General features: G+C 45.0%; 1 protein-coding gene across 1 annotated transcript; it reads right to left on the bottom strand.

Moving 5' to 3' along the window:
• Window positions 1-1410: 1410 nt before the first annotated feature.
• Window positions 1411-23031, bottom strand: LOC144127969 (N(4)-(Beta-N-acetylglucosaminyl)-L-asparaginase-like). Its single transcript, XM_077660993.1, has 8 exons — window positions 22500-23031; window positions 16358-16514; window positions 12363-12475; window positions 11317-11429; window positions 8026-8216; window positions 6139-6246; window positions 4705-4838; window positions 1411-1945 (listed from the first exon to the last, which is right to left on the bottom strand). Exons 1-8 carry the CDS (start codon window positions 22651-22653, stop codon window positions 1851-1853), a joined length of 1065 nt encoding a protein of 354 aa, XP_077517119.1. The 5' UTR covers window positions 22654-23031; the 3' UTR covers window positions 1411-1850.
• Window positions 23032-23820: the final 789 nt, after the last annotated feature.

Here is a 23820-nt window from a genome sequence, read left to right on the forward strand (position 1 = left end):
CGAAGCCTACTGCTGATCTAGCACAAGGCCGAGACCCGAAAGTTATCGCAATGCTGAAGACGCTTACGAGCACCATGCACGTGCTGCTTACATCAGGAAATGCGTTGCAGATACAGTCACGTCGGAATGAAATATGAACACGCATATGCTGTACTTTTCTACTTCACAGTGAGGTATCACTTTACAAGCGGTTTATGAATGTCCACTTCCGGTAGGCTCTTTACCCAGATACATAATTGGGCTAGTTGCATAGTGCAGCTGGAAGTACAGAGGTAAAATATTTTGCTTCATTCACAGGTGCTGCTTGCGTTTCATTCCAGCCCGACTGTGCCAGACACGACTGGTCTACACTCCGTTTCAAACATCATGTGCAACGCTGTGAAAGCTAGCGCCATTCTGTGCACTGCCTGCATCCGCGACCAAAAAGTAGTGCGTTATTTGTGCTGAGCGAAACATAGTAAATGCTTTCCCTGTAGGCTTACCACATAACACATTTGTTATGTTCCTGATTAAATGCACTGTTATTGCTGACAACACGCTGTCGCTTTCTCATGCCATAGACCACTCGGCCGCAGAACAAGCGCGGAGTAACGCGCCTCCCTTTATTTTCCCGTCCAGACTATTTCCGCACCTTTCACAGCGTTGCGCCTGATGTATGAAACGGAGTATAGTCCTTGTAGCTCTGCAGTGGTGGACACAATGGCTCCTCCAGCCTCATCATTCCAAAATAGTGCGGAGATGTATCCATCTTTTATGCGGCTTATCTACTATGACATGAAGCAGCTTTGTTTTGCCATCTATAGTTCTGCGTTGCTTTAGCACTCCTTCTGCACTGCGATGGCCACAGCCCTGCTTGTGACACATATGGCTATGGGGAGATGACTGAAGGTTCCAACACAAATGCCCTGCATTGCGTTCGATCCTCGTCCTCCAACTGAGTGCGATTCTTGGACTGGTGGCCACAGTGATGGGCAACTCTCTCAAGGCATGCAAAGCTGTTTCGATACCAGAGGGTGTCACGCTTGTGAGACAGATTGTAACATTGCAGCAAGTCTCATTACCTACCTTCCTTTCCTTCTACATACCCCCATCGCTTCCCCCCCGTGCAGGGTAGCCAACTGGAAAACCCTTTTGGTTAACTCACTGCCTTCCCTCTTCCTCTCTCTCTCTGTCAGCACCATCGTGAAAAAGATGCAGTGAAGCAGCAAAACCAAGAGGCCTTTGCAAGAAGTGCTCTCCTCAGCACGATGTCGTACTGCTTGCTTGACTGCAGTGTCCCAGAGGCAGTGGTAGCGCGAGTGCCCTGCTCATGTCTGCACCAGTCCAAAGAGCACATGTTCCGACTCTTCTGCATGAGCAGTGCAAAAGTCTGCTGGTATATTTAATTGTGTGTAAAGACAACTTCACAGATGCAGGTGGTGATCTGAGGTCGCACTTTATTATCCACCCACTCACCGTATCGTTCAGAAAAGCAGAATCACTGCATAGCAACGTCTAAGGTGACACAGCAAACTACCACCAGCAGTAAGTGTACGTGATGCGCTCACTGATGTTGAACAGCCAAAGAATGTCGCCACACATCCACTGCGACAAAAGGGCAACGTAGGTTTCTCATCTCTTCCTTTTGCCAGGGGGAGACTGCTGTAAGCAGTCTAGTCCCTTTGGCCACTCACACTAAGCAGGAATCCGCACATACCAGGATGTTAAGCAGAAAGGCAACATCTTGATCGTGGACAGGGCGGGATGCAAACAGCAGCTTTTGTCATCCATTGAATTAGGATGAGATGCTTTGTGTTGGCGTCGGGATGCCTCATGAGAAAGTGCTGATAAGTTGCCACAGCTGTCAGGTTTTAGTTGCTGCATTCGACGTGTTCCACGACAACTGTGCCGTACTCTGGCTTTGCCACCGAATAAGGGAACCTGGGAATGCCATGGCATGCTGCACCTGCAGGAAGGAATGGGCCACATATCGTCCCTGTTTAGACAGGAGTAGAGTCTAAAGGGTTTTATATTTCTTGCATGCCCCCACGTAGTAACAGCTCTGCGCTTCTAGCATGCTGCACAAAAGAAAGAGTCGGGAACAAGGATGTGAGCACAAGACACAAGTACACAGGCTGTGCTCTGCCAAGCCCTGTACAACTGGCAATGGTTCAGGAAATGTAGTGCATCAATTTGCACAGGACACAAATTGCATAGGGTACCTGGACCCTTGTTAATTCAAACTTTCGTACTTCTGATTATTCAAACCGAGATTTTGGTTCTGCCAACATCAGGCACAATAAAAAGGCATCTCTTAATTCAAACACCACGCAGTTCAGGATAATTTTGACCCCCCTCAAGTCTGAATTATCGAGGGTTGACTCTTGTCAATATAATTAAACACAATGACCAGCACAGCTATAAACACACAAACTATGCCCATCACATAAGCTACACTATAGCTGCATAATTGCTGCTCACCATTTTTCACTACCACTTATGTCATTATCACTTCAACGATTAGATGGGCACCTAGACAGGCAGGAACAGACATTTTGTGCAAGACTTGGGCAAAAACTTTCCCAATGGGAATACCTCCAATGTAAAGGAAAAAGCCCCCTAGTGTAAAGAGCTAGCAGTACTATCCTCTCCTAGTGCTGCCAACCTCCTCAGCGTTTTGCTCAATTCACTGTTGCTTCCTTAGTTGTTTGTACTATTTTTCTTTTGTGAGTACAGTGAAGCCCAAATATAAGGACCACATTTAAAAGTTAACAGCAAGTTAATTGAACTTTCAACCAGCAATCTGCAACTGTCTCATTGCAATGTAAAACTAAACATCCCAAAGCATGATCCATGGACCACCAGCTGAAGCAGTGGTGCATAGCTTAATTGCTGCACGACTGTGCCAGTAGGGGTATGAGGACTCCCCACGATCTATGAATGTGTTTGAGAGAGTTGTGATGTCACCAGCACTGCATGACCACCACTCAACCATTCATTCATAAAGCAACTACAAAATTTGAAACTTGGCCCACCCTGAAAATTCCTAAGGACCCCCAAAATTATTTGCAGTAGGCCCAGCCCAGAAAATGGATTAAGGTGGATTTGTGGGCCAGATTAGTAAAATCCCATGATATGATAACCCAATGGAACTGGTTCCAGCCAAAGTTTTGGCAGGAAAACTGCAAGAACATAAGACACTTGTTGCAGACGCCACAGCAGGCAACTTAAATGCTATCACATTTTCCTCTTTAAGAATGCAGTTAAGGAAGCCCCTAAGTTTTTCAAGTTGTTGCCTAGAGAACTTGTGGGCTGAATTAATCCATTATCATTTTTGCTTGGCATAAGATTTTTGAAATAAAAAAACCAGCCTTAGCAAAGTATGACTGCTGCCCATATGCTTGCTGCAATTTCAGACAATTCTGACAACTTGCCGAGTACGAAAGAGTGACGAGCCCAGGTACACATGTCCTGGCATGGATCCCCAAGAATTTTGTTTATAGCTGCAGGCAAAATATACTGCACATGCCTTGTGCCCCACCCTTTTTTTTTTTTTTTTCTACTAGTGCCAACACGTGGTTAGACAAAAACACAAAGCAGCAACTCTTTTATAACTCATTAAAGAAGTGATATGACGAGCTTGAAAACTAGCATAGATTTATTTGCTTTCAGACAACCCTTCTTCTCTTAAAAAAAACTTGAGGGGACACCTAAGCTCTGCCTTAAGGGTACGACATAATAGCGTTAACAGGTCCCTTCAGCAGCCTGGGACCCTCTTTGTGCACCACTTTGCAGACATGGATACTGTTCTTTCTTTCACCACCAAGCAACGCTTAACCTACCCTTAAGAGTACAATGCAATAACATTAGAGATCTCTACTGAGCAAGCACTCTTTCTCTGTGGCCTAGGTTCTGCATACATGCCCATATATGTACATGCGGAATTGGTCATTCTCTACTTAACATTCATAAGTTGCGGGGAGTCCTCATACCACTGCTGGCACAGTGGTGCAGCGAAGTGCCACTGCCAGGGCAGGTGGCTGTTTCAAATACAGCCACTGGTGGAGCTTGTGAGACCCAGGCTGTCCTTTCCACGCAACCTCTCACAACCAATCATAAATTTAACCGCCACCTGCCACGCGGGCAGTATGCTCACAATCCACAATCACAAGTTGCCACCTGCCACAGTGGGCAGGTTGTGATGATGTCACAAAGTCACATGACCTGGGTGACAGGTGGAACACCTGGTTTTCCGATCAAGACACTGCCGCCGAGCACAATGACGCCACATTTTCTGCAGAGCAGGAGCCTTAATGCTGTCACGTTAAAAAAGTGAAACCTTGCCCATGGAATGCTTTTCTGCAAAGTTTTGAGGCAACCTTACACGTTAATTTAGATACCTCACCCTAGTGTTGCGAAGTTTGTCAATGCGTTCAAATGCTGGAGAGTGCACATATAATAAGCGATGAGGTATTGCTGGAGAATTGCCAGCCAGCCGCCTCTAGTCCAGCTCAACATGAAGTTTCTGAATAAAGCCTTGCAAACCCCATTAGTAAGGCAAGATTTTTTGGGCGCAAAGGGGACCACCACCATTGCCATCTGAGCAATGAAATCTTCCAAGTGCAACACAGGGGCCATTTCAGTAGAAGAACTGCTGCCATATAACAGTGAGGCCAAAAGGCTGAGTCAAGTCACAGCAGGTGGAAAGCTGTGTGAGGGACCCACCGTAGGTTCCGTCAATGCTGACAGCCACAATGCCACCGACAAAGCGCGGATGGTGCCGCACAATGTAGCGGAGGGCAGCGGTGCACGCACTGCCAGGGTCCACCCCACGCCGCATGCTCTCCACTGCGTGGAAACTGAAAGCAGGGGCACGGTCACACCTCTGTTGCACCTGAAGCCATACTGACTGGCAAGTTGGTCATCCATGCTTATGTGTGCAGTGTGGTGGACCAGGCTTAAGAACAAGCACTCTCAACCAATGTGCACTGACTACATGCACAGCTTGTGTGAGCACACCTTTGATCTCCTTGCTCCTCTCAAAAGAGTTTGTATGGTTTCCTACTGCACACATGAGCACATCCAACTTGCCGACTCTCAGATGCAAACAAGATGGAAAATTCGTAGAATTTTTTTTACACAAGTTCCTCATCTTTTTCTTACCACTTGATATCCTGTGCACTCATTACATGACAGCAAACAATACTGTCAAAGTCAGATACTCGCCATGGTGGCTCCATGGTTAGGGCGCTCAGCTACTGAGCCAGAGTTCCCGGGTTCAACCCAGAGGGGAAACCCAAAGGCGGTGGCCCGCCCTGTGCTGTGCGATGCAAGCGCATGTTAAAGATCCCAGATGGCGATGCAGTTCGGGTGTCCACCCAGATGCAAGACAACTACAGCGCCAATTCCTTTCCTCAAAATACCATTTTTTTTTCAGAGCCAGATACATCGAACTCAAAAGAGACTGTGAAATAGTTCAATATAGGGTCATTCCATGCCAAACGTGTTATACGTTGCACTCAACCATCTCTGATTTGTTCAAAAAAATTTATGGAAACTTTTCCAAACGTGCAAAATTTAAGCTTAAAGTATTTTTGCCACAAAAAATTTATAACGAGAAGCGCCACTTACAAGGGTGTGGAGAACCTTTCGGTATATCAAATGTTCTGGTGAATGGGAGTTCGATAAACGCAAACAACAACGCTATACTTTTGCATGCATCTTCAAAGAGAACTTCAAACTGTTGAACATAAAAAATAACTTCATATAGCTGGGCTCGACTGTAAATGCTGGCTCAGAGCCTGCTTCGCATGTTACATGTCCTCCCTATTTCAACCTGCACCATGCACCTGTCTTTGCAAACCACAGGGCTACACTGTTACAGTAAACCACTGACTTAACAATTCCATTATGGCTTGTGTCTGTCTAACGCCAACTGCAGTTTTTATTCATAGCTAAAAGCAGAAAGGAAAACACTTCACTTTCTAGTTTCACCACCTTCCATACACAGTGGTCACAACCCAGTGCCAGGCTGTTACCTTGTGCCAATAAAAATCCCACCCCATGTTGAACAGTTGTCCGCGCTTTGCAAGTCAAACTTGGCCGCCTTTTCTGTTCAAGCAACGGAACCAGAGCGGAGGCTGCCAGGAGGGGGCTCACCTGGGCAGGTAGCGCATTAGGATGTCACCATCACCCGTGGCTGCAGCCCCACCCACTTCCTGGTCAGCAAAGGCACCCGCACCAGGAATGGGCGAGTCCCCGATGCGCCTGCAATTAGTATAAGCCAATGAGTACACTCCCAGGCAGCGGCCACAGCATCAGGGGCAAAATCCATCATGTTCCCCATAAAATACCTAAGGGGAAACAAGCCTTGCAGGAAATCATCCACTGTGGAGATGTCATTCTTGGGCAGAAAACGTGGATTCGGTTGGAACAATACGACTGTTCTCGAGGTAAACTCCAATAAATGCCATGACAGTTTCCATAAAAGTCAATTCATTACCTTTAAATATTAATGAAGTGAAAAAATCCCTATTAAATGAATTTAACCTATACACAGTGAATAGCATCAAGATTCAGCCATGATTCCGCAGCCATGTTTCCGGCCCAACATTAGCTAAGCCAATACTGAATAATGAAGGTTCCTCTGCAGACATTTGTCAGATGGATGAAAACCTTATCAGTGCCTTATCAGAAACTCTCATGGATGATAATGCCTCTTTTGCCTGTATGTACGTACCGTAATTTTGAGCAAAAATCCACGCACAACCTCCCATCCTGCATTGATAAATACAAATTACGCATAAAGTAAAGATGAAAAACAGGAGATGAGGCAGACGAGACATGCACGCACAAACTTTCAAGTACTTTTAGTATTGCCTGCTTGACCACACTGGCTTCACCCAAGTGAAGTGCATTGACTTGACTTGAAGACAGATGCATGTTTGGCCAGGTACCTGTCTGAATGCTTTACGTGACAGGAGACCTCGATGCTACCTATTGAAGGCATAAGAAAATAATAGCCACAGGAAGAACTGCTAGCTCTGTGACTACAAATTTTTTTTCCTTTGCATTCAGGGAGACACCCAGACTTGGAAAGTGTATTTTGATGCATGCTAACGAACTGCAGTCCCGCTGTGTATGAAGATTAATCTCAACACTCAGTAGTGTTTCCAATCTGACAGACAAAAAATATCAAATTCATCCTGACAAAGCAGAGCAAGTGCTCCCGAAGTCATAAGGTCAAGGTAAGCAACCTTTGGGTGTTGCATCACAACAGTTTGAAAGTCGCTTGGCATTTCAAGTGATGATGAGATCTTGGCACAAAATATCGGTCGTCATTTTGCTTGAAAATAGCTAAGGATGATGCATAAGCGTGTTCTTCTTCATAGGTGTAAGTGCAGGAAGAGACACTACTTCTGCCTTGCATACAGCACTACGCCATAGATTTTCACCACACCAATGATGCATGTTCTGAAGCACATTATGAAAAAAAATGCTTCGGGATAAGCTTTATGCTGCCCACCTTCAGCACATTGTGGCACAGAACACCAAAGGGGTGAAAATAACATTTTATGCCACATCTGCACGAGGAGAGTGACCGTGCATAATCACAGACAAAGACTGCGTATTGTACACAAGTTATTACCTGCACATAACCCTGCTAAGGCTCAGCTCACATTAGCCATGCAATGCAGGGAAAATAAGCACACTCTATCCCTTCAAGTGTTCGTAGATATATAATGTTACACAAGCCAAGCAAGAATGGGTTAATTAAGCAAATGAGGTGTTTCTGCCGCTGGCAAGTACAAATATGTGAAAAGAACAAGATCAGAATAGGCAATGCCTTTTATGTGCTTATTCTCAACCTTTCCTGCACAATATCCTGCCATTCATAACACTGAACAACATAATGTCAGCCAAAAATGTTCACCAATGTCCAAAGAAAAATGTTCCGAGCATTATTTAGAATTGTTAGCATTCAAAATAAGCTGGAAAAGTGTGAAATTAAAGACACTCTGTTTCAAAACAAAGGCTGGCACTGACCCAGGAATCTTGTGGTTCATTCCGTTTGTGGAGGTGCCAGCCGCCAGCCTCTTGTGGGCGTCAATGACCACCATGCCGATGGTGTCATGGTTGAGCTCACTGGCTGTGGACGGACAACCCCGCCGGTCTTCAAACAGGCGTGCAGCAGGCTTGTATGGACCACAGCTCGTCCGCGGGTCAGGGACCACATTCTGCGAGGCAGAGGAAAAGCAATGTGCATTGCTGAACCTCCAGCTGGCTCACTTTGCTAGATGAAGTAGACCAGTCAAGGCTCTTTTTCTCATCCTGGACACAGAGCGTCACCATACACATGCACGCGATACGTTCACCACATGCCCACACTCATATGACAGTGAACACTATCTCTGACATCACGAGACAGTCTATGGTAGAGGGAGGGCAGGAAGATGGGTTTCTTGGCAATGTGAACAAAGGGCTTCCCCTTCCCTTGCTCACTTTGTTTTATGGGTTTATGGGGAATTAACGTCCCAAAGCAACTCAGGCTATGAGGGACTCCGTAGTGAAGGGCTGCGGTAATTTCAACCTGCTGGGGTTCTTTAATGTGCACTGACATCGTACTGTACACGGGCCTCTAGAATTTCGCCTCCATCAAAATTCGACCGCTGCGGCAGGGATTGAACCCTTGTGTTCCAGGTCAGCAGCCGAGTGCCATAACCACTGAACCACAGTAGCTTTGTTCATCAGATAGTGTCAGGCAAAAAGACAGTAGAACCCCATTGTTCCGTTAATTTTTCTCGGGACCACGAAAAAAATTGCACCAGTTGGGAAACGTAGTAGCTAGGAAGCTGTTGGGTTTAATGGCACATAAGCAGCTGAGGCTACGATGTGCCAAACACAGAGTTGGTAAGATATCATTGTTGTGCTGGCAGAGTTCTTAAAAATAATTACAGTTTGCTGATGACAGATTCTTCTTTTAGGAATTGAATCAATTGTAACAAATTACTATTGCATTCTCTCTTAAGAGCAGGCTGGGGTGAAGAGGGGCGTACGCATGTGAAGAAAAATTTACATCGTTGTTTGCCATTTTCTTCATTTTTTAACTTCTAGTAAGGGCAACATTCTTCTGTAGAATTCGCAAGGCCTTAGTGGCTCCCACGATCACTCTCTGTCAGCCTGAGCAGCTGCTGGCAGGAGAAAAACACCAGTAAAGGCGGCGCGCGCGCGGAGTGGGCTAAGTTCGAGCAGGTGTGCGTGCTTCTGAGCTGTTTGTGTGGCAGGCGCTTCAATCATGCACAATTCTCATCTATTTGAGCCTATAAACTACATTTTTAATCTGAAGGTGACAAGGAAAACGCAAATGACAGAAACATGCCTCGGAGCCAACCCGCGCAACTGCATTTCGTAGACAGCTGCCCGCGTGGTGCATGGCGTGGTGCGTGGTGTGGCGGTTGTTTGCAATTGATCCGCAGCTGCGGTGGAATTGCACCAACAGCCGCAACAAGATTCACGCCATCCATAAGTGTGCTTGGCATTGGCGTGGGTCGGTGGGACACGCCTGAAGCAGCCAAACATGGTTGCGGCCAAGCGCCGATGGAGTCTAGAGTCCCGTTTTGGCCGGTGTGCCATTGCCATTCCACATGCGTATTCACAGGCTGTCAAAATGTTGGCACGGGACAAACCACTATCGCGAAGTGACATTTGTGACATAGCATGCAGGAACACTGCCACAGTTGCGACGCAACAGCCAAGTCTGTATTGCATTGGCTTCTATGGGAGCTTGAAAGGGACTGGCTCAAGAAAACCTAGCAACCAAGAAGATGCAACACCGGGAACGTAACAATGGGGTTCTACTGTACAACACATCTGTTGTAGTCTCCTAAATGCATTCGAGAATTGCCAAGCATTGAAGTAGAAAAATTAGGCAGAACAATTAATGAGGAGCACCTCACCAACTTCTCATTATGCAGTGTATAACACTGTTTCGTCTAGTAACCCGGGCGAGGACCAACGACACATGATGGAGGGCCTAAACGCACAAAGCGGAACAGTAAGCTTAATAATTTGCATTGACAAACACTAAATATAGTTTGAGAACAAGTCTACAATTACTAGCAAAGTACTGAAAGTACTAAAGTTGCATGTTAAGAAGGCCAGGTAGCGAAAGCAGGTGTGGGCGATGTAAAAGAAATTAGGAGGACAATGACTGGAATATTTATGCATCCAAAGTTTTCTGGTGAGAGCCAGTTGTTTCAGGAACCAACCGCTACCACACAGCACAGACATGAGTAATCCAGTTCTGCAACACGTAATGCAAGCTTCATTTCAGCCATCCTATAGAGTACCTTCGAACGACAACTGTGGGGTAGGTTTCTGAACTTCTACATCTGAATAAAAAGAAATTCTTTCAGAGGCTACAACACTGCACAATTATTTTGCTCTGCTTGCCCTTCCTTTCTCCTGGCATACTCAACAGTAGCCAGCCAGTGCTGCCCTTTAGTGTCAAAGAAATAAAGTGCGGCAATCTCATCCACGTCGCAGAGCTCACCCCAGTCACTGGCACTATTCCACCAGCTACTTAAAGTTTAAATGAAAAGAAGAGAAACTTGAAAACTATGGGGATGCTCAAATCACCATAAGAGCAGAAAGCCTAGCATTAGATCTCACATTTGTCGCAACTTCTGCTGCAACTTCTGCATGTGTTTGTGTAGGTTTCTTTGCAATTGTCAGTCCATCAACTGCAATATTCGAACTGCTAGCTGGTTTGGTATCTGCTCTGCTGTGATGGCACCGACATTTGCATATACCACTCCTAGTCCATCTACTAATTCACCTTAATCTGCCTACTAGTCACTAATAAGGTATGCAGTAGGTACCAACCATCGATTATCAATTTCGTTCCATTTTTGAATTTGCCTCCTCTGGGAAGCAGCCTGTGATTGGTTCCTTTGGAGTAACGTGACCTTCCTCTCTCGACCAATCAGCGAATTCCATGACATTAGACAGCCCCGGGTTGCTCCTGATGTGAACTCTAATGCTATCTAGGCTGCTATCTAGAAACTAGGTTGCTGATGATGACATTACAAGCTCACGTGACCTCCCTCCACCAATCACTAATTTGACACCTGCCATGGTGGCCAGGTCATGATGACATCACAAGGTCACATGACCTCTCTTGACCATTCAGGGTGGCTCATCAGGGCATGCTGTGATGATGTCACAAGGTCACGTGACCTCTCTTGACCAATCAGCGAATTTCATGACATCGGACGGCAGATTTCGCTCCTGATGTGAACTCTAATGCTATCGCATTATAAAGCAATGCAGACTGACTTGGCGGTAGTTTGGTTGGCAGTTGTTGGCCTTCCAGTCAGACCACATCTGCTTGGAATGGTTGGTGGCCAGTGACTCCTCCTTGAAGCCCATCTCCACAGCAAACTGGGTGGCTGCACAAGTGGACACAGAACGGTGACTGCGTGAGTGCCGCAGTCCCCACCACACCACACCAGACCACACCACAGCCACACGGCAGTGCTCTCAGCAGAGCGATCGTACCTTTCTCGCCAACCAGAAATGGGTGGGTGGAGTCCCCCCTCGCTCACACCAGAGAGGGCAGTGCTAGCAACACCAATAGGCAGCGGGACGAGACAACCACAGAAACGCTTGCTTACTGGCAACATTCCAAAGGGATATGAGAAGACGCACTGCATATAAGCAATATAATCCCTGCATCCATGTTGACTTCATGTGGGCAAGCTAAACTGGGTTCAGCCATGCCACACCATCACGAAAAGAAGAAACAATTTGAACTAGTTTTTCGGGGCAGTCAGAGCTGATTCTGTAGAAAAGAAGGTGCCAAACTGCACTAGAAACAATGAATTTACCTTGACGCCTTAGCCAAAAGAGAAACCTGCCAGCATACTGCCTCATGAGCAAATCTTGCCTAACAAAAATTACAGCAAGGCATGATAAGACACAGGTTCAGCTACCAGAAACAAATACTCTACCTTTGTACAAAATCTTTTTTAACTTGAAATTTTCATTGCGTTCTGTTGCATCCAAAAATGAAAATCAAGCTGGCAACTAATACGTTCTCACTCCGTGAAAACTTGCAATACGGCATTAAGGCTGCGCACCTCACAAAACGCTGCTATAAACATGATAACATGACTTGGTCTTGTTATTGAGAATTCGATGACAGGCTGTCTGATCATAAAGAGGGACAATTGAAAAGCATTACTACATACACTGACAAAAACAAAAATCAGGTAGGAAGCAAACTAAGAAAAACTGCATTATTAACTGAACCAATTAGACCACGGGCCAGCCACCCGGCACATCACAGCCACATGGCAGTGCTCTCAGCAGAGCGATCGTACCTTTCTCGCCAACCAGAAACGTGTGGGTGGAGCGCTCCATGACTGCCCGTGCCACGGAGATCGCACGCTTCACCCGCCGCAGGTCGCCCACGGCTCCCATGGAATAGGTGGGGCTGCAGGGCACAATACGACAAGGGGTTAGCAACACACACACACCATTTGTCCAAGTGTAGATGCTCTCACTAAATTGCATCCCAACAGGCCAGAGGAATACCACAGCATCCCGACACATTCGCATCTGCACAGAAGAGCGTTGCACATAACAGTAACACCAAGGCAGCCGCGTTTCGATGGAGGCGAAATGCAAAAAGACACCTGCGTGCTGTGCAACATCAGTGCAGGTTAAAGAACACCAGGTGGTCGAAATTAATACAGAGCCATTTACTGTGGTGTCCCTCACATCCCATGAGTAGTTTCAGGACGTTTAACCCCACTTGCAAGTTGGTTTTCGCATGCCAAAGCCAATGGAAAGCAACAAGTCACAATGCAGTAGAGAGCTCCGAATTAATTTCAGCCACACTGTGACATGCACTGAAATCTCAGTGTGCAGGTATCTTTTCATTTTGTCAGCATACAAATGTGGTCTGCAAAGCCAGGAGTACAACATACATCCTGATGCTCATTAGCCTGCTACAGGTGCCACACACAGGTGGCTGTTGCATACGAGAATGTCCTGCAAGACAGGGACAGAGTCTGCATTTAGTGTTTCTAACTGCACAGAAGTAGCAGTGGTAAAAGACGTTAAAAGGTATAAAAAGAAGCAGTGCCACCAAAACGAGGCTTTAAGACAAGGGCCCCAAAGGCAACAGACACCAGCTCAGCATGATGCATCAGCCAGAGCCGGCTAGGGGCCAAGGTTTACGTGAGCTGCTCCATCCAGGCCTAGGAAGATGAACTGGGAGGGAGAACAAAGAGTGGACTCTCCAGACATCAACAAAACTATGTGAATGAGGTAGGCAGTGCATCCACTGAAGTGGCATTTGGCAGGTCTGTGATTGTGGTGGAATCATCCAGGGTATGATCTAGTAAGTCTCAGGCCAGCGCATGGGCTCATTCTTTACAGGGATGCTCATGTGACCAAGGATCTAGACCAGTTCCACCTCATGGTGAGTTCCACCTTCGAGGGGTTGAGGCTTGTAGTACTGACTGTTTCAACGTTAAATGGGCACCGTAAAATGCTTTTCTCAGTTAAACTGCTCGCTTATTCATGCAAAGAGTTGACACAAAGATTGTATATAACAGTCTTTCTGTTTCAACACCACTTCAGATGATGTATGTACTTGCCTGATTCGATAAGAATTAATCAGAAATCCACATCGCCTGCAGCATCGGCGACCCATAACAAGCAGCTCTCGCATAGGCGATACCGGTGGCATCATCACATGCCTATCTAAGGAACAACTGTCTTACTATTGACACTTTTAAGTTTGTTTTTCTTATGGAGTTATCTACACAGGCAAGAATGGTTCACATTTTTCTCAAGGTATATGCGCATCAGAGCAGGACATAAGGGTTGCTTTTAGAGGTCATGCTTCTCTTCTCGCTTACAAGACCATGGTTAGAAATTGCATTTTCCTTATGCGCGCTTTTCTCTTGTATCCATAATGTTAATGATATCTTGTTAATGATATCTCGTTAATGATATTTCAAAAATTATCCGACTTTACACCAATGACTGCTGTATTTACTGCAAAGTTTACTCAGAAGCTGATTCCATTTTGCTATGGGATGACCCCAACTCTGTGTTTTCTTGGTACGAAAATTGGAATATGTCTCTTAATCTAATAGTCCAATTTACAAACAAAAAGAAATTCCTCCAAATAGAATATTTTCTCAGTGGAATGGGCATATTTTCTGTGTCAGCTTACAAGTATTTGGGAGTTTTTTTCTTCAAAAACCTATTATGGAATGCTGACAATTATTTATTGACTAAAGCAAGTTGCACATTAAACATCCTCTGACGCAACTTTAAGGACACTTCTGTTGTACTCCAGGAGGCCCTGTATATGTCTAACAAACATCCCATACTCAAGCATGCTTGCACCGCTTGGGACCCTCATACAAAAGCAAATATTGAGGAATTGGAGTGCATCCAAAAATGGGCCACTCGGTTTGTTTCTGGTGGCTATAATTTCCAAAACAGCTCCTCTGGTTTACGTGACAAACTGGGGAGGCTGTCCCTTGAAAACAGGAACATGTATTTAAAGCTTTCTTTTATAATGTGCTGAATAATAAAAATAGTACTAAAAAAGCTGGAGGGGACACTTAAACTCTGCCTTAAGGGTATGATGCAATGGTTTAATGGGTTAACGCCCACATGTGAGGTCATTCTCGACTTTACATTCACAGATCCCTGGGAGTAGTCCTCATATACCCCTCCTGGCGCAGCAGTGGTGCAGCGGTCAAGCGATGCGCCACTGCCAGCTGTGATAGAAGGTGCCTCCCAGCGGTGGGGCTTGTGCGGCCCGGGCTGCTCTTCCCAAGCGACCTCTCACCACCAGTCATTAAATTAACTGCCGCCTGCCACGGTGGTCAGTTTGCTCACAATCCGGTAGACAGCTTGCGATGACGTCACAAGGTCACGTGACCTTGGTGGCCTGCCTAGATTGCCTCTTCGGGGATTTTTTGCTCACAACGCTGCCAACGCCACCGCCAGATTTTTTTTGCTGAATGGGACTCCCGCCTTAATGCTACTGCGTTAAAAAATAAATAGAACCCACCCACCCAAACTAGCTATATTTCCCCTTACAGTAACCACCCAATAAAAGTGCATAAAGATCGGTTTCAAATAATCATATTCAAATAGCTTTTTCCCATGAACAATACACACGAACATTCCCATGAACGACTGAAACAGCCTACCTGTGCAAATTGCTACCACCTCTCCTACATCATATTCTGCTGCTTTGCAAAACCTTGTGTCAAAATGATTTCTGTATCTACTATTATGCATTTCCTGCTATGCCTTACCTGTTCTGTATTTCCAAATATGCTTTGCTCTATTTCTTGCAGATTCTCAAATCTAATGCATTTTGAAATGCACTTTTTTTTTTTGTCAGGCTGGTTCCTTTTCCTGCACTGATTCATATTTTTTTCCTTTTGCCTCGGTTTTTCGCTTGCAAAGTGCACAAGTTTCTCTAGAGCTCTGTACATTGCATTATCTGCTTAATGCAAAATATACTCTGTTCTTTGTGATATTTCTCCCCAAAAACAGTGCTGCTACATGGGTACTGTAGCTATAAATAAATAAATAATGAACAATAAAACAAATAAACATACCAGTTCACCCACAGCAACAACTGATGTTACGCAATGGCACTTGGTGACGGACAAGTATGCCCTGAAAGGACACTTGCACCTCAATTCCCTGCGTACCTTGACCAGAACATTCGGCGACGTATATTAAGAATATTGCAACAGATATTGTGAATGAGGATGAGGTGAACGAGTGTATCAGTGGTGCGTCTGTTCTGTGCTTGGGTGCCCTGCGTGGGCCCTGTGTGCTCGGTCTGTACGCAGTGCCCGAGTCGTCCTCACGGCACCCTCGCCTTGGGCCACGTAACAATATTATACATTATACTATAAAATATATAATTTTATGTAGTAATACTAGCGCAGACTTCAGCATAGTGTTAATAGACCCTGCCTATACATCATCTCCAGCAGTATTTTCGTGTTATTGTGTTTCGAACCTTAGTTATCCTGTTCGCATCTCATTTGACACTGACAGCACACCCCTATGGTCTCTTGCTAAGAATAGTGGAATGAAGGGCACAGCTTGATGAGTCATGGTATATGCTGGCATGAACTGGTGCATGGCTGCACTACACGGGAACAGCAGAGAAAGGGTGACACTTCAAACACGCCTTTTCTTCTTCATTATGTTTCCCACTATTGCACTGTTCTTGATTCCAAACACGACTCTCGTGTACACATCAAGGAAGTGAAAGCTCAAATGAACAGTGCCCATCACATGACATGACATGTCAACTGACCCATCGATGATGAGTGCATCCAGAGTCGTCTCTCCATCTTCGTCTGGGCTGCCACCGTAGCCAACCGTGCCATCACACTGGTCTCTCTCGCACTGCGAGCAACCTTGCTCCGCAGCATCTAATGCTGTGCCATTTTCCACTGTCAGCACTTCCCATGCTGCACGAAAAGAAATGCATCTTTCTGCACTAGCACATCACAACCGCCAACCACAAGTATGGCAGGTCGCACTGACTAAAACAATCTTCATGTGACACTCTCCTTGACTCTAAACAACGCATATATCTTTGCAGCCTAGCTTAGGTAGGTTATCCACTGCGGGGGAGTGGCCAAGACACAGGCAGTTAATTGCCGGTTACAGGAACGTTTTGACGAGAAAAGGAGTAGTAATATCATGTAGGTTAATAGATTGGAAGACGCAAGGACAGGAGTCCTGTTAACTTGGAGATCGAAGACGGGACAATGGCTTAATGTGCATAATAGTATACAATGCCTGTAATGTTTCAGTGTCATACTGACTGAGAGCGGGAAAAAGAAATTAGAATGGGAGTCGCTGCGTTCCTGGAAGGAAATTTTGCACAGCAGAGCGCACACTCCTGTCGCTTCGTCCAAGCAAAGAAGCGGCAATGGAAAGAACCGCAGAGGACACAGGCAAACCCAGTTGATGAAACGGAATTTGCAAAAGACACCTCCTCAAATGAGAGAAGCAGTGGCAGAACCGCAGGAAGTGATCTATTGTCTCAGGTTCGGCACAAAAAGGGCACAATGGGGAAGCCGCCAGGCCAGATCTGTGAAGGTAGAAATTTAGAAGGGGAACCCGGCAACGCAAACGCGTGAAAGAGACCTCTAGTCTGTGCGAGCACCAGTCTTTGCTACTCCAAGGATGCAGAAGATGCTGATATTCGGGAGATGATGTAAGAGCCAAGGCAGCAAATTCCTGAAATATTGTGTAGCTGCAAAACCTCACCGCAGCTGTATAGGCACAAGTTGGCAGGACAGCAATAACTGGGCCGCAGAGAGAGGCCCTTGTTAAGGAATCTGCAACCTCATTTAAGTGAAAGCCCATGTGACCTGGTACCAAAAGCAACCTTACCGAATTTAGAAGGAGCGGAATCAGGAACATAAAGAGGCGTAATGCCCGAGACTCAGTGGGTGAGGATAATGAAGAGCAAATGGACAGAGAGTCCGTGATAATCACGACCTGGCAAACGGTAGTTTCTAATTTTCGTAAGGCTAGGATTACTGCTAATAATTCAGCCAGATAAACTGGAGTGAAGTCCAGAAGACGGAGAGAAAAAGACCAATCCTGTGAAGGCGAAAAAATTCCCACACCTGCCTTTTCGCGATCCTGCGAGGCATCGGCAACAATAAGCACATGAGAGGGAAAGGACCTTAGGTGGTCCTGCAACAAACCCTGAAGAAGAGGAAAGGGCTGCAGCTTTGCATTCGATGGAAAAATTTCATTGAATTCAATCTCTGATTATCCCTGATTATTTATTTTATTTATTCAAGTTACTCACAGGCTCCTTTACATTGGAGCATTGTGTGAGTGGGGCAGTACATAGAAGTTAGAGAACAGCGCAAAAAAAAAAAAACACAAAATAAGGACAGAAAATAAGGACAGAAGAAAAACTTTATACAATAGTTAGCAAGAGGCACTCAGAAGAATACAAATAAAGTAATACAACACACAATAATTACGTGTTTCAAAATGTGGCAACATGGAAATGGAACACGATTTGACAGAGAGGCTAAAAAGTGCACAAGTTAGTTCACTCTAAGCAGCAATAAAACATTTTTCGCAAGAATACACAGAACTGAGACAACTAGGCGAAGATTGCGGTTATTTTATCACGAAATGTAGCAGGATTTCTGGTATTAGTAGCATCGTCAGGAAGGCTGTTCCAATAGTTTATGGCACGTGGGAGAGCAGACATGTTGAATGCTTTTGTATGACCAAAAATACGCGTAAAGCTGCTATGATTATGGAGGCGATGAGATGTGCGACATGGCCGTGACAAAGGTAATGTGTGACTGTGAAGACTGAAAATCATTTTATGAAATAAGCAAAGAAGGGCTACGGTACGACGTGATTCTAAAGACTCAAGTGATAGCGATAACTTGATCTTAGTGACGCTAGAATGCCGGTTATAATCACGAGCGATGAAGCGTGCAGCACGGTTCTGTATAGATTCGAGATTACGTGTTAGATACGCTTGGTGAGGTGACCAGATGGGTGATGCAAATTCTAGTTGTGGGCGGACAAACGTCTGGTAGGCTAGTTTTCGAGTGTCAGATGGTGCACCATGAAGATTACGCTTTAAGTATCCAAGGGTTCGTGAAGCCTTAGCTGTAATTTTATTAATGTGTGTCGACCAGGAAAGGTTTCGATTTAGGTGAATGCCGAGATATTTATATGAGGACGCTGTTGTCACATGATTACTGCTGAGCGAGTAGGTGAAAGAAGAGTTTGAAAGTTTACGGCTGAAAGTCATTAATTTACACTTATCAGTGTTGACCGGCATTAGCCACATGGAACACCAGTTTGTTATATGGTCTAGATCTTTCTGTAAAGCGATATGATCGGTTTGATTAGAAATTCTGCGGTAAATAATACAGTCGTCAGCAAACAAACGGATGTTAGAGGTAATGTCGGTTGGCAGACCGTTAATATATATTAAAAATAGTAACGGGCCCAGGACACTGCCCTGGGGAACACCGGACGATACTTCAGAGAGAGAAGATGAACAATTATTTATACTGGTAAATTGTTTGCGAAATGAGAGGAAATTTCTAATCCATGATAGCGTTAATGAGTCGATATTTAAAGCAGAGAATTTGACAATTAAACGACAATGTGCTACCTGATCAAAAGCCTTAGAAAAGTCGATGAAAATGCAATCAGTCTGTTGGTTATCATTCATGTTAGTCAGAACTTCGTGCGTAAATTCCATGAGTTGAGTATCGCATGACAGTCCTTTTCTAAAACCGTGCTGATGAGGGTAAAAAAAGCGGTTTTGTTCAAGGTGCTGCGCAACATTTGAAGCAATGATATGTTCTAGGAGCTTACATGCAATACTGGTTAAAGATATAGGTCGGTAGTTACTGATGTTACTTCTGTCTCCGGATTTGAACACGGGGATGACTTTGCCTATTTTCCAATCAAACGGAAGTTCACCTGTAGATAAAGACTGCTGAAAAATGTGATACAAGATTAAGCTGCTCGAGTTTATAGTGAGTTTAAGAATTTTGGCGTTGATTCCGTCAACACCAGAGCTAGTGGACATTTTAAGGTTTTTGATAAGTGACGCGATGCCTTCAACAGTTAATTCGATGGGGGTCATATATCTGTAGTCGACTTCGGCGGTGGCAGGAATGTTAGAAAGATCTTCATGGGTGAACACTGAAGTAAAATAATTGTTAAAGATAGTCGCACTTTCTTCGTCAGTAATGAAATTTACGGTATTGTCCTGTAGAGCGATTTGGGTATGAGTGTTAGTTGGGTATATTGTACGCCAGAATTTTTTAGGGTTGTTGCGCATAAGGGATTGAAGATCATGAGAATAAAATTTATGTCTCGCTTTACGAACGGCACGGCAGTATTGTTTTTCGCAGTCTTTCTGTTGCAGTTTCAGAGAGGGAGATCCAGATTTTTTCATTGCTTTAAATAAGCGCTTCTTTTTATTCTTAATTGTGCGAAGTGACCTATGATACCATGGCTTAGAAATGTTGACCCGAAATGAAGTTTGTGGTACGTGAGCAACCATTAATGACAGCAACTTTTCTTTAAATAAGGTCCAGTTTTCATTGACGGTACGGGAAGAGAAAGTGGAAAGGTACGAGGAGCAAAATTCTTGCAGACCAACGTTAAGAGCTTTGCAATCAGCTTTTTTATAGTTGAAGATGAGCTTAGACGTTAGATGCCGCGTATGTGATGGAATGCTAACTGCAAAATTAAGAATCAGATGGTCACTGAATCCCTCACTAGTAGAGACGATGCTTGAATTGTCGGGGCATGAAGTCAAAACAAGGTCAAGAATATTCGTTCCGCGTGTAGGTTGGTTTACTAACTGAGTTAAAGAAAAATCTAAAGTTAAGTCGATGAAGTCTTTAGAACAGCGAGAGTCAGAGGTGAGGTTAGACCAGTCAATGTCCGGGAAATTGAAGTCCCCCATCAGAAATATATTAGCTTTAGGAAACTTGGTCCTTATGGCACTGAGGTTATCGCGCAAGTGAGATATGAAAGCAGCGGAGCTATCTGGTGGTCTGTAACATGCACCTATTATTGAATTAATGAATGATGACGTAATGCAGATCCATATAATCTCAAGGGGACTGGGTAAATTAACAAGATGAGATGCTATACGCTTCTTGACGGCTATTAGGACACCTCCTCCTCTTTTGTTTTCTCTATCTTTGCGGAAGATTATGTACTCGTTGGTATCGGGCAGTACCTCAGTGTCAGAAATATCAGGATTAAGCCACGTTTCAGTTAATGCTAAAATGTCACACTCACTGTTATCCAGGTATGAACATAGTTCAACACGTTTGGGTAGCAAACTACGCATATTAGTGCATGATAAGTGTAATCGTGATGGCGTGTGATTTACGACAAGTAGAGTTTGAATGATGGACAGAAGATGAGTTGTTATACATTTTGCGGACATCTGTGAAATGAATGTTTATGGGATCAAGGAGGGACTGCACGAAACATATCTGCGGAGTATGAAAATGAGACCACGCGGCACTAAAAAAGGCGGAAGGTTGACTACGAAATATTATACTGGAGGCGTGAAGAGGCGAGTCGCAGAATTTTAAAAATGTTTGAACTGTTAAAAGGCGAAACCTAGCTGATAACGATGGGATTCGTGCCTCAAGGCGCAGAACAGCATTGGTGACATATTTTGGAAGCCCCAGACAGTGGCGCAACGCCTTACGCTCCAAGAGGGCGAAGTTTATAGGCAGGAGCTCCCGAGAATAAAACGCAGCCGAACTCCAAAATTGGGCGGACGTACATTTTATAAATCATCAGAAGTGTATGCCTTCTCATGCCTGACTTAGCATGACAAAGCTTGCGCAGGATGCCAATGGCTCGAACTTTATTTGCAGAAACTTGCTCAATGTGTGGCCGCCAGGACGGAGTAGAGTCGTATATTACTCCGAGATACTTCACCGTCTGAACTTGAGGAATTACGTTATTTCTATAGACCAGGCAGATATTTCCAGGAACAGAAACCGGAAATACTAACAATGCGCATTTCTTCACATTGAGGGACAGATGAATTCTTTCTAACCAGTTGTCAAGAACATTGAGGTAATTTTCCAGGGTTCGATAAAGAGTGTGAATGTCACCGGCTGATGCAAAAAATGCAATATCGTCGGCGTACACATAAGTTTTCACATTTTGAATGCATGGAATGGACCTTAGAAAAATGTTAAAAAGAACAGGTGAGCGAACTGATCCTTGCGGTACACTTCTTGTCTGTTGAAATCTCCTTGAGGAAACACCATTTTGGCAGCAATAAAATTATCTATTTTCCAAAAAAGCAGAAATCCAGGCTACAAAATAGCTTGGGAAGCTGAGTTTCTGTAATCTGAGTAACAGAGTCGAGTGCCTAGCTCAGCCTGCAAGATGAGGACTTCGTAAATTGGCAGATACTGTGTGTTGTTGGCGATGATTTGGCGCGCAAGTCAGCAGTGCCGCCGTGCACCCACCGGCTTCCAATGGGTGCTTTCTTTCCCCTGGCCTGGTGCTCGGCTTCTCTAGGGTGAAATTTTTGGAAAATGGGCCTTTGACCCCACCTTCCAAAGAATCACACCTTGAGCTATGGCACTCTTTGGCCAAGAAAAAAAAATGACCTTGCGTCATTAAAAATACATCATCACCATCATCATTAGCAGCACCACATCATGACCGACTACGTAAAACAGCGACGTGGCTGCTACAATTAGTTTCTCACCAGCTTTGAGCGTTGAATTTCAGCGAAAGTGATCCCGCACGCGGTTCTGAAAGTTGTGTTGGGCGCGCATTTTGCAAGCGCACCCTACAAGGCGCTAGTTTAGCAGCGTTAAAGAATGGCATGTAGCTGGCTTAACACGAAATACTCTATGCACGAGATTTGGTGATCACATCGCGCGGTGTACCTCTGAGCGTGGCGTTGGAGAAACCCCAGGTGTTCACGACGATAGGCAGTGCACTGCAGTGTCCATCCGTGACGTGAAGCGCCAACAGTAACCGGCAGTCGAGCAAGACAACAGCCACCGCTGCCAAAAAGGGCAGCGCCACACGCTTGCCCATGGAGACACGCTTGGCGATACCCGCAATGTGTGCACGCTTGGCAGCCTCACACCTGCGCCGGTCTGCCTCGACGTACTACCACCACTATTTATTCACAGTGGCGCCACGTTGCTATTGTCAGGCCCATTGTGCTGTCTCGATCGGCTGTGCCCCAAGCTGATAGCACGGTGCGATAGCCAATATTCTGCTGATAGGCACCTTTGCCCGGAGCACCTTCGCCATGGCGCGAGGCCGCTGGCCATCGCCTGAGAGCAACGCGAAACTAATGACGACCGAAATGAGTCTTGCAATTTTTGGGGGAATCCAACGCTGCCCCAAACAGCGTCAATGTGCGCCGACCCGGACCGGCACGACAAGTAAATACACCTATACCGCCGACGACTCCACTAAAAAAAGTGACGTCATACAAAATCGAAACCGAAACTGACATGCCGCCGCAAAAGCCGTGATCGGAGAAAGTAAAAAAAATTTCCACGCCACTTTCTTTGATCATACCTGTAAAGCGTAGCTTGTGACCGCAGAAAGTAACAAACAAAATTCTCCATGCCACCTTCTTTGATAATGTGTTAAGTGTAGCTTGTGATACCAGAAAGTAACAAACAAACCTCTCCATGCCACCTTCTTTGATCATGTGTTAAGTGTAGCTTGTGATCCCAGAAAGTAACAAACAAAACTCTCCATGCCACCTTCTTTGATCATGTGTTAAGTGTAGCTTGTGATCCCAAAAAGCAACAAACAAAACTCTCCATGCCACCTTCTTTGGTCATGTGTTAAGTGTAGCTTGTGATCCCAGAAAGTAAAAAACAAAACTCTCCATGCCACCTTCTTTGATCATGTGTTAAGTGTAGCTTGTGATCCCAGAAAGTAAAAAACAACTCTCCATGCCACCTTCTTTGGTCATGTGTTAAGTGTAGCTTGTGATCCCAGAAATTAACAAACAAAATTCTCCATGCCACCTTCTTTCATCATGTGTTAAGTGTAGCTTGTGATCCCAGAAAGTAACAAACAAAATTCTCCATGCCACCTTCTTTGATCATGTGTTAAGTGTAGCTTGTGATCCAAGAAAGTAAAAAACAACTCTCCATGCCACCTTCTTTGGTCATGTGTTAAGTGTAGCTTGTGATCCCAAAAAGCAACAAACAAAACTCTCCATGCCACCTTCTTTGG

This window comes from Amblyomma americanum, chromosome 4 (genome assembly GCF_052857255.1).
Source record: "Amblyomma americanum isolate KBUSLIRL-KWMA chromosome 4, ASM5285725v1, whole genome shotgun sequence".
Taxonomy (NCBI): domain Eukaryota; kingdom Metazoa; phylum Arthropoda; class Arachnida; order Ixodida; family Ixodidae; genus Amblyomma; species Amblyomma americanum.